At 37.8% G+C, this 15,360-nt stretch overlaps 1 protein-coding gene across 10 annotated transcripts in view; it reads left to right on the top strand.

The window, feature by feature from the left end:
* LDB2 (LIM domain binding 2) overlaps positions 1-15,360 on the top strand; it is a 218,357-nt gene that overhangs the window by 64,631 nt on the left and 138,366 nt on the right. For all 10 annotated transcript variants that reach the window (XM_032686167.1, XM_032686168.1, XM_032686163.1 and 7 more), the window contains one exon: positions 11,675-11,777. In XM_032686167.1, coding sequence (XP_032542058.1) covers positions 11,675-11,777 — 103 coding nt within the window. The remainder of the gene's footprint in view (positions 1-11,674; positions 11,778-15,360) is intronic.

Genomic DNA, 15,360 nt, shown 5'->3' with positions numbered 1-15,360 from the left:
AACATAAAGATTTTATTTTTCTTTTTAAAAGGATTAAATGCTGACCTGCTATGAGCTTTTGACTCAATCATATCAGGTCTCAGCTACAAGGATGACCTTGGTGGGTGATTTCCCTGACATATGTAGTTCACACTTGGCCTTGCTTACTTTGTTTAAATTTAGATTTATACATTTTTCATGTTTAAGCAGTAGGGTAGCTGGTAAATAGACATTTTTAGTAAATAATTGCTCATGTTGCTACTAGCTGACTGACAGCAAATGAAATCCTACAAGGATTTTTATATATTCTGATGGTAGTGATACAGCTAAGTGGCCACTTGGTAGGTGAGAGCTTTGTTTGTCTAGGGTTTTAGCATAATCATTAAATCACAGCTTTCCCTAATTGCTTCAGCTGCAGCCAGACTCAGTTGGATGGGATTCTGAAGCAAATGGAATCCTGTCACATTCAATATCACTGTTTGCTTTATTAAATAGCATTTCTCTGGGGACCTGCATAGACTTTTGGAGTTTTTAATTTGTTACAGTATGTAATAGCTGGCTTCTGTAAAAGAATTGTTCACCAAGCTGCATTCTTATTATTACTACTGATGCCTTTTTACTTTAAATGAGGTTGACAAGATAAGAGATGCCATTTAGAAGGAAGCTGTACTTACTTTTCTCAGTGAAGACTGAGTTTTGAAAGGGAGCAATTCTTGGTATGCATAAATTCTCCCACCGCTTTTGAAGTGAAAATTTAAAGTTAATAATTAAAACAAACACATAAACCCACTCTGTTATCACAACCTTCATTCTCTCTATATTTCTTTTGGTGCCTTTCAGTACAGTATATCCTTTGATTTAGCAACCGTAACACCCTTGTCAGTGATCTGTTACACTGTTCTACAATTTTATAGTGGCAATAACAGTAAAAGTTTTGGTTCTAAGTAGCTTTTTCGTGGCAAGCAGGTGATTCAGACATCTCCATTTGAATCAGAATTTTAATTTGTAAATGCAAATGTCAGTTTAAAAAGTTCACTACTCTGTACTTCTCACCATAAGGACTTGTAAACCATTGTATATACTGAGAATATGTGAGTGTCTCAAGTACAACCCATCCTCACTTTGTCAGAGCAATCTGGACTCCTGATTATTGTTCCTTCATTGATCAGTCTTGGCTATCACATGCCCAGTAGTGAGCATTATGTACTTGAGAAGGATAGTGCTACACCACAGAAACAAGGAGCAACTGAGTCATCTGACGGCCACAGAATAATATGTGAGCAATGTCAGTATTTGATATGTTGCCTTGTCGCAGGATTTCCTTATATTTCAGATTACTGAGGATGTAGGAAGATACATGTGAACAATTCTGTCTCTAGTTTAATTGTATTTTGTACAGGATTTTGTATCCAAATACAGTACAAGATAAAACACAGGATCTTAGCACCTTTATTTGCAACCATGGCTAGCTGGGGAGTGAAGTTAGGAAGCCAGGCAAATAATCACATCTTCTTCATTTAAACCATTTCATACTGGCAGAAATCTTTAACCAGTGCTCCAACTTCTGTCTGCCACTTGGAGCTTTTTATATGAAACAGCAGGAACCTGGCAGCCTGGAGATCTTTGAGCATTGCGAGAAAAAAACTTGAACATCATTTATAAGTTTTCCTGCCAAGACTGTTAAAATCTAGACAAAGTAGATACAGTTGTTTCACCCAGCTATTCACTTATTTTTTGTCCTTCACTATGTAAGCTCTCAAAACCTCAACCAGTTTTCTTCTTGACTTTTAATTCTTGGTAGGTACATAGAATAGGATTTATCTTACCTACCTTTATCCCTGTAACAGTTACATGTCTAGACTGAACCATTCTCTAGGCTCCCTCTACAGACAGTGAAGAGACAGATATCTCTAGGAGGCTTTTTATCTCATATGAATTTAGACAACTGTCTTGGGGTGAAATGAATCCCAGCCCTGTTGTCACCCTCCAGCTTTGATTCAGCAAATGTAACAAGCTCCATTTCCATGCTGGGATTTGGAGCCTTGCACAGAATTTTCCACATCTGATTTCCACTTAATTTAATGGAAAATGAATGCATAAGTCTTTTAATTAGCTTTGAAAATCTCTGCCTTAATGTTTGATTAAGTCTGAATGCACGTGTTTGTATATTAAAAATTACAAGCAGTAAATGTATCTGTATTATTTTCAAAAACCTGAGCATCTGACAACTGCAGCTGATTAGCGGACAATACTGATTATGGTATAGTGTTGAAAACTGGAAAAAGTAAGTAGAGACTAAAATATGGACTTAATAAGAATACCTCAGCACTACCTTTTTTCTTGTCTCTCTCCTAAGTAGAGTTTAGATTCCAAAACACATTTTACACAAATTATTGTGAATACAGTGACATTGCCAGTTGACAAAAATGGTTGTGATTACTAGTCCTAATAAGTACAGAAGACATAAAGGAATTAAGTTGAAGTGTAGTTTTGCTATGCTAAAAAAGTAATCCTTTAAAATGATCACAAGAGTAGGGCTTCTGAGATGAGTTGAATAAAAAACCCGTGAATGAAATTTTAAGGGACATAACTTGCAGGTGACTCTAGCTCTTTTATGAAATTATTTGTAAATTCCCACACTGTTTTTTTGCTTAAAGAATGTGCACTGTTTTTGTAGCAAAGATATGGGGTTTTTTTATTAGCAACACATAACAAGAACTCATATTTGTGCTTTTTGCCAGAATTTTTCTGTAAGGTGCTGTAGTGTTTGCTTCTCTGCACTGTGAAGAACTATATACTGTGGTTACAATTTCTTTGGGTGATACTTGAACACCCAGAACTACAATATTATTATAAAACACCTAAATGCAGTAATACATAATTTAAACAATATATAATTTAAAGTGTATATATGCTTGAAAATGGTAAAACAAAGGGAGTGATTTCTTAAATACTTCTTTCTTAATTGTTTTTTCTTTTTCTGACTAGTTACTGCTAAGTTAAACTTCTGTGCATGAGGTTACCTGTCCTCTAAAGGAGATGGGTCATATGGTATACTTGATCTTTTCCACTTCATGTACCTTTGCAAGAAATAGCAGCTCATTGGTTACACAGAGCTGTCCATAATTTTGATATTCCCTTACCTGGTTTGCAAAGCATAATAGGAAGTCATAATCTTTGGTTAATTAGACTTGCAGACTAACAAATCCATAGTTGGATCCCAGTTCAGCAAAACTTTTAAGCATATCCTTAATTTTAAAAGTCTCTTGCTGAGTCTTAGCAAGAGTTTTCTCCAAGTCCTGTAAGGTAAAGTTGTGTAGAATGGGCTGGATTGGAAGGACCCTTAAAGATCATCTAGTTCCAATCGCCCTGTAATGGGCAGGGACACCTTCCACTAGACCAGTTTGCTTGTTCAAAGCCCCATCCAGCCTGGCCTTGAACACTCCCAAGGATGGGGTATCCACAGCTTCTCTGGGGCACCTGTTCCAGCATCTCACCACTCTCACAGTAAATAATTTCTTCCTAATAGCTAATCTAAACCTGCCCTCTTTCAGTTTAGAGCCATTACCCCTTGTCCTATCACTACATGTCCTTGTAAATAAATCCTCTAAGGCTTTGTTTGTGTATATAGAGATACATATCTCTTCACATGTGTGTCTTTTCAACCATATAATCTTTTTTATGATAAAGTCAACTCTTCATTGCTGCATTACTTAGCCCTGTCCCCATTTGATACTTCGCCAAGAAGCTGGAATGTAGGTAGAAGTGTGGTTTGTCTTATCTTGTTTCCCTTTCCTACCTGGATCACTGGACTTGCACAAGAATAAGGCACATGAGATAAAAGTATGATTTTCAGCACAGCTGAAGAGCTGTTTCTTACCTCTCTAAGTACAGTCTGTTAGATCATGGTTTAGATCATAGTCGTTCAGAAGCAGGGACCTCTGAAGGTCCCAGCTTTGTACTTGTCTCTAATACACGTGGTGCTTTCATGAGACTTCAGTGATCAAAGAAGTGGTGAGAGTCCAGTGTGAAATGGAGGTGTCAAGGACTGTCTTCATTTCATCATGTTCCAATGTAGTATTTAAATGCTGTCAGTAATAATTTTACTTTCACTGTAATAACTGATAAAGGGATTTGTGTTCACTAAATTTTTTTTTTAGAGCCTTGGGATTTGGTGCAGTTGGGTAGATAGATCTAGAGAGGCTAATTTACTAATATTGCTGGGAATATGACTTTTTTTCTGTGCCCTAGTGACACATAATGTTTGATGCTCTATATTCACTCATGGCAATACTAGTTATTGCCTTTTCATTCGGATAGATGGCATAGTAGCTTCCATTTACTCATATAGATGGAAGTAAACAAGGTAAAAAAGAAACCAGGTCAAAATGTCAGAATAAAATAAGAACATTTGTATGGCTGACAGCAGTACAGTAGATAATAGACACACTTAATATTCCATCTCTATAAAACATTCTCAAAGGCAGAGGCTGTGGGGTATTCTGTGGCAGAATAGAGAAGTGTAACTGTGGTTCATTTTTGATAAACACAAAACTCGGGTCTGTGATTTGTCTGCAATGATCATGGATTGAGAATACTACTAAGAAAATCTATTACTGTTCCCAGCCAGCTAGACACATCCTCGTGCCTATTGAAAAGAGGGCTCAAATTTAAAACAGTTTTGAATATGGATTTAGCATGCACTGTATATATAGCAAGTCCTAACTATGGGTGCTATGGGTGTCTATTTCTGTTAAAAATTGCACGATTTAGTTATTAATGCCCAGTCTTTTTGTTCACACAGCCAAAATATAGGTCTTATCCATAGAGACCAAGTGAAATTTTATCCCATGTATTTAAAAAGGACAAAAGAGTATCTTCTGCTGGTCATTGACAATATTGCTGTGAAATATCGAGGATGATGCCATGTTGGTGATAACGAATTGGCAGTGGAATGTGTCTTGAGCCCAGCTTCATTGCTCTTTTTTCCCCTTTCTTTCTGCTCTCCATTCTTGTACACAAGTTTCAGGAGTGGAATAATGAATTCAAATTAAAAAAGCAGGTGAAATGACACATTTCATAAGGTAACTCTTTCTGCTCTGTACTGCTTACAATGCGGAATTAAACTCTGCAATCCCCTTTCTGCTGTAGGTGAATAGTGAAACAGGCACAGAGTGGATATTGAAGAATTCTTTTCTCTTTGTCCACAAGCTGCAGTAAAATTTAAAGACTGACAAATAATAGGTTTGAGACCAGTCATTCTTCTTTGATTCTGTTATTAGACTGAATGAGGTATCTCTCTGTCTTATCCTTTCCTGGCAACTTAAGTTATAAAGCTCTGTAATTTTAAGGACTACAGTTTTAAAAGGTTATCCAAATTGTTATACATATATCAACTGTGTAGATGGAAAAATTGGGTGGCTTAGATGTAGCGGAATAACTCTACTTTTCTAGTTGTTTGTAGACCAGTCAAGGTATTTGCCAGCCTAGTGAGTAGTTGTCACAACTAACAAAAGTTGTCTAATTTGGGTATATGTTAGTGACCAAATAACAAGGAAGAGGTCAACCATCCAACATAAGAAAAAAAAATTTGTTGTCCTTATTTCAGTGTCAGCATGTTTCAGTTAATCTGAACTCCTGGTAGAATTTCCCAGTGTGGACCTGTTATTTGAGAATCTAAGTGACATTATCTCGAAGCAGTATATCTGCAAAGCTGTTGTATGGCCTGTGTCATTACAGCGTAATGGTTTTCCTGTAGTGATGCTGATTCCTACATGCCTGGGTTGAGAGTTCATCAAGAAATGGCATAAATCACATAAATCAATCTGCATATTTTGCAAAGCTTCTCTCTTTTTACTTTTTTTTCTCTCCCATTTTTATCTAAAGTTGAATAATTAATGTTTGATTTTCACAGTTCCCCATTCAGAAAATGGGCTGTTACCCTCCGGTGTTTTGTTGTCTTAGAGTGTAATGGTTTATAGGCAATAAAAATAGGATCCTTGATATATTAGGAATTTCAAGTGAACGTGTAAGAGTAACTCCCTGTTATGAGCTATTCCCTGAAATTTCATTAGATTCTTAAAGTTACTGCAGATTTACATGGGAAGCAGGAACGTTGCCCCCATTTTGCACCCCAGTCCATCTCTCTGAGGAGGTATTGCTGTGGGGATCTGTTGCATGGCTATTATCTGCCTTTTCAATAAAAGAGAAACTTGATGTTGTTTCTTTACTGTACAAATGAAGATAAGTTCCTAAGTGGAATGTAAACAATAATTTAATTAATTATTAAGTGAGCTGAAGAAACTGATATGTTTGGGGCATTGAGCAGAGTTTTGGCAAGAAGTTGCAAGTATGTAATGGAACAGAAAACTACGTATGACCAAAGCCAAGTCTTAAAATCTTTCAACCAGTTTTACTACACATTGTTTGAGAGATGGAATCCAGCCACACTAGTGAGTGAAATAAAAGCAAGCAACACCATTAAAACTGTGCATATGTGTGAAATAACAAATGGAAGGACTAGAGTAGGCCATTCCTGGCAGCAGAATGGGAAATGGAGGTTCTGTAAGATACCACTAGCTTCAAGATTAAAGTATATTTAATTCTATGTAAGGCATGCTTTATGTTTGAGATAAAAAATCAGATAGATTAACAAATTGCAAAAGCAATGGGAGTGGTCCTTACAAACCAGCCCTGAGCAAAAGACACTGGGAATATAAGATAGGTGTGTATCTTCTTGTACCTGTGTAACAGCCATTTGACTATGTGGGTTTCTCACCCACATACGTATGAGCATTCCACTCTTTCACTCTGTTCATACTGTTTCCAAGAAAATCAATCTAAGACTCATAATATCTGTATTCCTTATAGAATTCATATAAATAGCAAAAGACCCCATGCCAGATTATAAAACCATTGTGCTTTGCAGGACCAGATCTGCAGATCAGTACTCAAATGTCCAAATAGATGAAATTAAGATATATAGATCCCTATTAATTTGTTATTCCTGTTTAATTTATATCAGAATCCTAAATATGTTAGGTAGAAACAAGATGGATCTAATTTAAAACTAATGGAGAAAATTATTGGTATTTGGACTATGTGCTCTGAGTATAAACTTTAATGTCAGATTTTTTGATATACTTATCTTGTGAGTTTTTTAATTTGTAATGGCTGCAGAGTTTTTACAGGTGTATTTAATGGCAAAATCTTATCTTGAGTTGCATTTTAAAAGCTCAAGTATAGTTTAATTTGCTGGGAACAGGAGGAGGGGAGGAATGCCATTCTTTCCTTGGGGAGACAGCAGTTTCCTCATGCAGCATTAACTTGAAAGAATATGAGACACGTGTATGTTGCCAACAGGAGTGTGGATGTATAGAGTTCTGAAAATAGTAAGTGTCAATAGGTAAGAGTTGCAGGTGCCAGAAAAAAATGTAAGCTCCCAAGGGCACTATCTCTTTTTATTTTTGCCTTGTCCAATGCCAAGGTTGATGTTAAATTTCAGATTTTTCCCTGAAAAGTGATTATACAAAAAAAAAAAGGTCTTGTTTCAGAACAGATGTGTTTCCTGTGTGTATTCAGAATCACATTTATTTGTTCCCATACCTTTATTTTAATATATTATTTACACTTGTTACACATGTGCAGCCAAAAGCAATGTGAGGGAGAAACCAAAAATCAGCTTCTCACTGGGGATGAGCCGTGGAGCTGCTGCAAAGGGTAGCTCTGCTGAAGGCTTATTGGCAGCAGGATCTCTGTATCCACTCTTTTTGGGAACACAGCAGCCATGCTCTGTAGCTCTTTCGCCTCTGCAAAACACTAGCCTAGAAATCTATAACGGGATTAATCCACTTAACCCGTGATGGCAGCAAACTGAGACAATTATTACTTTTTCCATTCTTGTTAGGCACCAAGGACAAGTGTTTACTATTCTTTATAGCAATCTTTTCATATGGTTAAAGCCTGTCATCACATTTTCTGTGAGCTTCTTCTGTCTTATACAAAAGAGAGGTAGATCCTTCTGCCTTGCTTCTTGTGAATCTTTTGGAGTTGGTTTATTTGTTTGCATTTGTCCTTAAACTCATTGATTCCTGTGAATCTCAGCAAAATTCTTTTAGAATGGGTAGCCCAGTCCTGGCCACAGTACTCCAGAAGTGGACGCACTATTCCAGTTGAAGTCTTTCAAGAAATGTGTTTGCTGGAGTGGACGGCTGTTGTATCTAAGACATTTCCCTTATTTGTGAGACATTTGCTTTATAAGCAGGACCATTTTCTACAGTACTACCTAGCCAGTTATTCCCCATTTTTTATTTATGCTTTTGTCACTTCATTTTATTGAATTTCATCTTCGTTTCAAATCACTTCTCCAATCTACCAAAATCATTTTGAATTCCAGTTCTGTCCTGCAAGGTGTCTTCAGCCTCTCAAGTGTGGTTTCATGTACTGACTTTTTACATGAACTGCATTCTGCCTTCCAAGTCATTAAACAAAAATAAAGGAATTTGGAGAAAATGCCATAGTCTCAGTTGGCCTCATATTCCAGTTGCAAGATCTAATTTGGTTCAGCAATCACCATCACAGACAAGAAGAAAAGCCTCATTTAGCTTGCAGACTCTTAATCATGTAAGTGTGTAAGGTGTAAAGAAGAACCCAGCTTGACTCTCAGATCACACAGTGAACGTACAGGACTGTTAGATGGAGGGGGAAAAAGAACATTATTGTACTTAAAACTGATTACATTTGCCAAAGAAATCAGAGTCAGGAAAAAATATTGAAACCCTAGGATTCCATTTACTTGGAGACCCTGTTCAGGGTTGAACCATGCTTCAAATTACAAATAGTACCAGGGGTGGAATGGATCAGAGGGAACAATGACAGTTGTGGCAGAAGATGTTTTGCTGCTTGGGTAGCCTGGCCACAGCAGCATGGCATCTTCTAACCCAACTTGCAGGCTGTCTCTGCCCTCTTCTGTCCTGTGACCCATTCCATAAGTATATTTTAATACAAAATATTTTTTAAGTATTAATAATTTTTGTTATGTTTAGGCCATTATTTCAGTGTTTGAGCATGTGAGTGCAGTATGTGAAAGGGAGGTTGCCATGGTAATTTCTCATTATTGTTGAATAGAAAAATAATTACTCTGGCAAAATCCCCCGTAACCTGTCAAAGCATAAGTTAAAGATGCCTGAGGGCAGCCTTGCCTTCACCATCCCCTTTTTGCAAAAAAAAAAAAAAAATAAAAAAAGGGGATGGGTTTTTGTTTTGTTTTTTGGGGGTTTTTTGTTGTGTTTTTTTTTAATAACTGGATCCTTTTTCAGCTTGGCTGGGGACATCTCATTTGATTTTGTTCACATTTGGCTGTGAGAGTAGTTGGGCCCACCTGTGACAAGGGTGGAGCAGAGAATTAATCAGCAGAGCGTATCCAAGCTTGACAGAATTTATATATTCTTTTAGGCTTTGGTTTTCTTTCTGGGGGTGGTGTGTTGCATTTTATGTTTTTCCTTCTTCCTGACATAAAATATGCAAAAGCTTAAGATAAAGACCTTGGACAGTATTCAAACTGTGACCAGGTCTGGATATATTTCATCTATCCAGGGAGGGAATTCACAGTAATTCCATGTCCACATTTTTCTTGCTTTCAAGACTTCTTGGAAGCCAGAATGAGTGCAAGTATGTGTGGTTTTGAGGTGAGGCCCTGCACTTTCCTTGCTCTTCTCTGTCTTTTTGCCATGTGCATTTACATCCTGGCTATGTGATGTTCCTGTTTTTGTTCCCATGTCACTGGATGCTGCATGGGTAGCTCCAGTGATACTCAGCTACTCAGTTAAAAAGAACTGCAAATGTGATATGTGACATCGCTTAAATCCTTCCCTCCTGTCTTCCTTCCCTATGACAAGTATGTCCAAAAGATTGCAGTTAAACAGTTCTGCAGCCTCTCTTTGCCACTACTTGTTGGACAATATACTCTTGTATGGGCTTATAATGTAACCCACCAGGCTGTGCTGAGTGAAGGGTCCATGTGCAGAGGTGTGTTGAACACCTGTGTATATATTTCATACTTACCATGGCTACTCAGCTCCTCAACACAACAGTGTAACACATGGTAACGCTCATCAGGTTTACACCAGGAAAGAGCAGCAACTCTGTGACAACAGATGTTGCAGATGTGGGGACAACTTTGATACCTCTTTGTGTGACTGAACTGCAGGGCCATATGGTCCTGTCACTGCCAGGTGGGACGGGCCTTGGCAAGGAAGGAGTGTTACAGGCTCTGACGCAGCCAAGAAGTCTCTCTGGCATCTCTGGTACGACCCAGATTGCTAAAACCTCTCCTTACCATTTCTCCATTGTATGCTTGACAAAAATCAAAGTGGAGAGGCAGGAAAGATACCTTACTCAGCATTTTGGAGTGAAATCCAACAGTAACATCATCTGGAAATACAGCAGCAGAACTAAAAACGCCAGATAGTTATTTCTCTGCATGTATACGTATAATGACTATGATAGATGTATATTTTCTCTTAAACTGATATTTTATCTCAGGGGGTTTTTCCCTGTGAAGGGAACAAATATTTTTCTGGATTAGATCTATAACGCTCAGGCATTAAGAGGTGCTCAGTGCTCACTGTGCTGAGCGAACCTGGCCTTGCACACTGATTAGACAGCTGCCATGAGTGGGACAGAGTGGCTCTGAGTGCAACTTGGGCATCTTCACAAGTGTATTTCCAGCTTTGTTGCTGTTCCTGTGTGCTGCAAGTGATTTAAGTCTCAGGGGCCTCAAAAGAGCAGAAGAGACTGTACCAAAAATTTCTAATCCAGCTATTAAATATATCCATAGCTTTTAAATTAAACCTTTGGTGTGTTTTGTGTTTTCTGACTTCTGTGAAAAACCTTGCAAGCTGGACCGCTTGGTCAGGTCCTAGACATTGAAGTTTGGGTGGTTGTTTTTGATCATTCAGGTCTGAAAATGCCTGGTTCAATTGTCAAAGCCAAGAAACTACCTGTAGTGGTGTACTGGTATATGCTTTGCATTGTACACTATATTAATAATTGCCATGTTCCAGCTTTGTGTATTACTTTAAGTCTAAGTATACACCGGCCACCTTAACGTATTGTTTTCACTTCATGTATCACACTTTACAAAAGTAAAGTTGTCTGACAACAATTACATTTAAGTAACTAACTGGTATTTAACCTGCAGTAGCATCGTATTTATAATAAATACATTGAAGTGGAATGGCCATATATGTACTTTCTAAATAACTTTATTGTCAGCTCATGCTGATGATTGGGTGATGTAGCATTATAGAATTAAGTCCTGAGGTTTTTTGGTTACTAGGAGACACATAGCCCAGAAAAGGAGGGGAAAATCATAGTTGCTTAATTTGCTACTGATTTTTAAATATATATTTAACATTTGAACAAAAAATTCTTCATTGAAATGAGTTTTTACATATTTAGTGTGCCTGATAAAATGAAAGACAGACTATTGTATAATAAACTAAGCACTTTATTTTTTTCTTAAGTTAGAAATGGAACTTTAGGAAAATTAGTTTGAAATATCATATAGACACCTGTACCCCAAAACCATGGGTGAAGAAGATAAACTAGGTGTGATCCTGTGGAATATCCTTTACAACATATGAATATATATTTATTTTGCCTCCTATTAAGTTAATGATCTGTTGCTTCCTAGGATAGTGACAACCTCTGGTGGGATGCCTTTGCAACTGAATTTTTTGAAGATGATGCAACTTTAACCCTTTCATTTTGTTTGGAAGATGGACCAAAGCGATACAGTAAGAAATGTATATTTTTTTATCTACTGTTAAGTCTGAGTTTCTAAACACAGTTTGTCTGTACAAGACAGATGCAACCCTGGCAATGACAAAGTCACCTGTGTGTATTCAGTGACCATTAGGTTCCATTAAAGAATCGCATGAGTTGGGGATCCATTATTTTTGTGGAATTCTCTGAATCTGATTACATGAAAATAAATTATTTCCTAGTGGAGTGAAGCAAATAATAAAATATAATATTTGGATTTTTATTTTTAATAAATAAGCTTTGTGGCTGTGCTTGCACTCTTTGTTAATTTGTTTTCTGCAAAGATTCAAGTGTTGAGTCTTGTGGGCAAAATTGTTCACAGAAAGGGAACTTCGTAGCAAGTTTCAGTGTTGTTGCTGGAAGGGCTTCCAAATCTAAACAGGGATCAGAAAAACAACAAATCAAAAGCTTTATCCTTGCTAATGTAGATAAGTATTCCATCAGCTGTGTGGATCTATGCTACTTGCACACATTAAGGACCTGCCTTGGATATTGTCTGAACAGCAGTGGAAGTCCAGAACACTCTCAATCAGGCACTAAATGAAAGCTTGAATAGAAGTGCAGCAGTGAATAAATCTGATGGCACTGGTATCCATTGCCTGCACACGCTGAGCAGCAAAAAGGGATAAAATTCATCGAACAAATTGTTTGAAGTGAATAATTCACTCAGCTTTAGCACTAAGCAACAGAGAGAGAAGTAAACATTGAAAAACTGCATTGCCACTTGTTTCACTCGATTCAGAGTGACCCGTGCTTTATGGTGACAGCTTGTACTCTCTGTTTAATGCTCTGAATCTTGTGAGATTCTTCTTTTTCATGAGAGTGACTGATTGTCAGCCTATCACTCACGTACTTCTAATTCCTTTTATCAATTATCTCAGGTATTTATTTGACAAGTGTTACCTTCTCCTGGAGAAAAAATAACAGCCACTTTGAAAGCACGTTCTGGGATTAGTGTTGACAGAATTACAGTTTCTTGCCTTTCAAAGCAAGTGATAACTCTGTAAAGGTCCTTAAATTACAGCCTATAGCAACGTTGGTAACAGCTGATCTGTCCTGATTAGGTTGAGTCAACTTGTCAGATATCAGATTTGCTAGTTGTGTTATCAGTCCAGAAGGCACAGATACATCAGCAAAAAAGCAATTAATGTCCAGTTAGATTCAGAGGGAGTTGTGATTCTGGAAAACAGTGCTGCATATGAAAGGATTTGTCAAAGTGTAAAATATTCCTGTTGTCACAAATGCTTGATAATGGTTATACTGTGTGTAACTGGGACGGTTTGGTACAGAGTAATACTGTAATTCTTGCCATTGTTTCTGATAAGCATGATTGAAAGATCAAATTACTGTAGGTATGTTTTTAAAAGAACTAGTACACAGGATTTTCCCTCCGGTTTTAATTTCTGACCTCTGCACGAACTGTTGTTGCTTTTGTTGTTGTTATTCTCAGCATCTGAAATTGAGGGTCCTAATTTGGAGCTCTTTGCTGTTCATTCCTATTTCCTTTCCTTCATTAGTAAATATTTCTGTAATTCTGAACTACAGTATTGGTGATTCTTTTTGACATGAGCAGTATGACTGTACAGTGATACTCTAAAGAGCATGCTTGTGCTGTTCCAGTCTGGGACTTCCACTGCCCTCTGAGAAGGCTTGAGAGCAGCCTTGGGGGTGCCGTGCTGTCCAAGTCCCTGCCTGGGGACACATTCAGCATTGCCAGGGGAGGCTGCAGAGAGGAGGTTGCATGTTAAGAGTAGCTTTCTCTTCCTAGGAGGGAAGTTTGTGTCCAAAACCATGTTCAGGAGTTAAGAACAGAGCAGCTTGCTCCCTTTTTGAGTACAAATAGCAGAAAATCACTTCACCTGTAACAGGTACTCAATGAGCACAGAGACTTGATTGAGGTCTCCCTTTTGCCTGCCCAAGCCATGCTTATGCTCCGTTATGCTTTTATGGATGCTCTTGGCATCTCCCAAAGACCATAATGTCACCTAGTACCTTTACTCCAAGTAACTTGTGAAATTCTTGGCCAAGGGCTGTGGCTTCTGTTAGGTGAGCCAGAGTATTCTGAGTGGTTGCAGCACCAAGCATGGAGCTTTGACAGAGATGAAACAAAAGTCTTCATACTTGCTGTCCACAGCAAGACAACTGCCTCCTTGCCCAGTATGCATGCTCTTTAGTATGTAGTGGGCATTAAAAATATTGGAGTTTGCAGAGGGGGAAAAGATAAATTGTTTGTTATTACTCTTGCAGGCACAAACAGTAATGGAGGGAACCAAGATAAGGCCCAGAAAGAGAGAAATAGCCATCCTTTGAGAAGTTGTTTATAAAGTTGAAAGTGATGAAAGATGCTAACCTCTTGCATTTTCTTCCAGAATTCAAAATTGCCCGCCTTTGTCTTACTTCAGCCTCTGAGAGATTTGCTTACATCTCTGACATCGATTGTGGCCACCACCTCATTTTCTTTCCTTTGGGCAAAAGTTTCCCTCTTTTGCAAACTAAAATATAATTGGAGCAAACAAATTCCATAAATAATCTTAAGTGTGTGTGCATATGTGGAGAGAACAAATAGTTTGTCAGTGGCCATGGTTTCTCTCTGGGTTATGGCAATTCCCAGTTTTTTTCCTTCCTTCTTCTCAGGGGCTACCCAGATCTTGCCTTAAGCCATCAGAGATGTGGAGGAACAAAGTGTTTTGTCCCAGGTCCGTTCTTCAAAGCCCCTGAAGAAAATTGTGTGAGGCTGCTAGGAACTTGCATGGTCTCTTCTATTCTTCTCTAATCTTGACTGCAGTTCCCAAACCCCTTTGGGGGCTTCTTCCCCATGCTTACTTTAAACTTTTCTTTTCTATGAGTTTCCTATCATAGCCTGTTTCCCAGCTGGCTTTCTCTTCCCTCTGCTCTTACCTGAACAGTCCAATCCCACAGCCAACACAAATGTTCAGAGCATGTGAATAAGGCCTGTAAATCATTGTTCATGTAAGTAAGTGTTAGAAGATGTAAAAAAAAAAAATTACTTTTTTTTGTCTACAATTTCTTTTTAACTTTTAATATACAGTTCTGTCCAAGGAATTGTAAGGTTTGTAAACTCACTGTTTTTTATCTCAGAAAACTATGTTGCTTATTTAATTTCATGGCCCAAAACTGAAGCTTTATGAAAAACACCAAATATTTTTAGGTCTACCATTGATATTACCATGTTTACAGCACTCTATACTGAGAAAAGCAGTTTTTCTTCCCTTTGCCACTTTCACTGTTTCTCATCACTTGTCAGCTCTCAGATTCTTTAATTAGTAGGGAAAAACAGATATGGGTCAAAATGGGGATTTTATGTCACTGGGTTATATTTACTTTGATTTGCATAACACAGTACTATATACTGGTACTTGACCTAGCTTTAAATGTACCTGTATATCTGAATGGCACAGCATGCAAAGATATTTATTATAACCTGGAAAGAGCAGAGGTTTGTTAGTTCAGTGATCCACCAGTGCTAATTAATTTGATTGCCAAGTTTGTTAGACCTAGACCAGTTATCTTTGCAGAACAGTATTTTGCCTTGGA

The sequence above is a fragment of the Chiroxiphia lanceolata genome, chromosome 4, assembly GCF_009829145.1.
Source record: "Chiroxiphia lanceolata isolate bChiLan1 chromosome 4, bChiLan1.pri, whole genome shotgun sequence".
Classification (NCBI taxonomy): Eukaryota; Metazoa; Chordata; class Aves; order Passeriformes; family Pipridae; genus Chiroxiphia; species Chiroxiphia lanceolata.
This window is presented reverse-complemented; position numbering and strand designations above follow the sequence as displayed.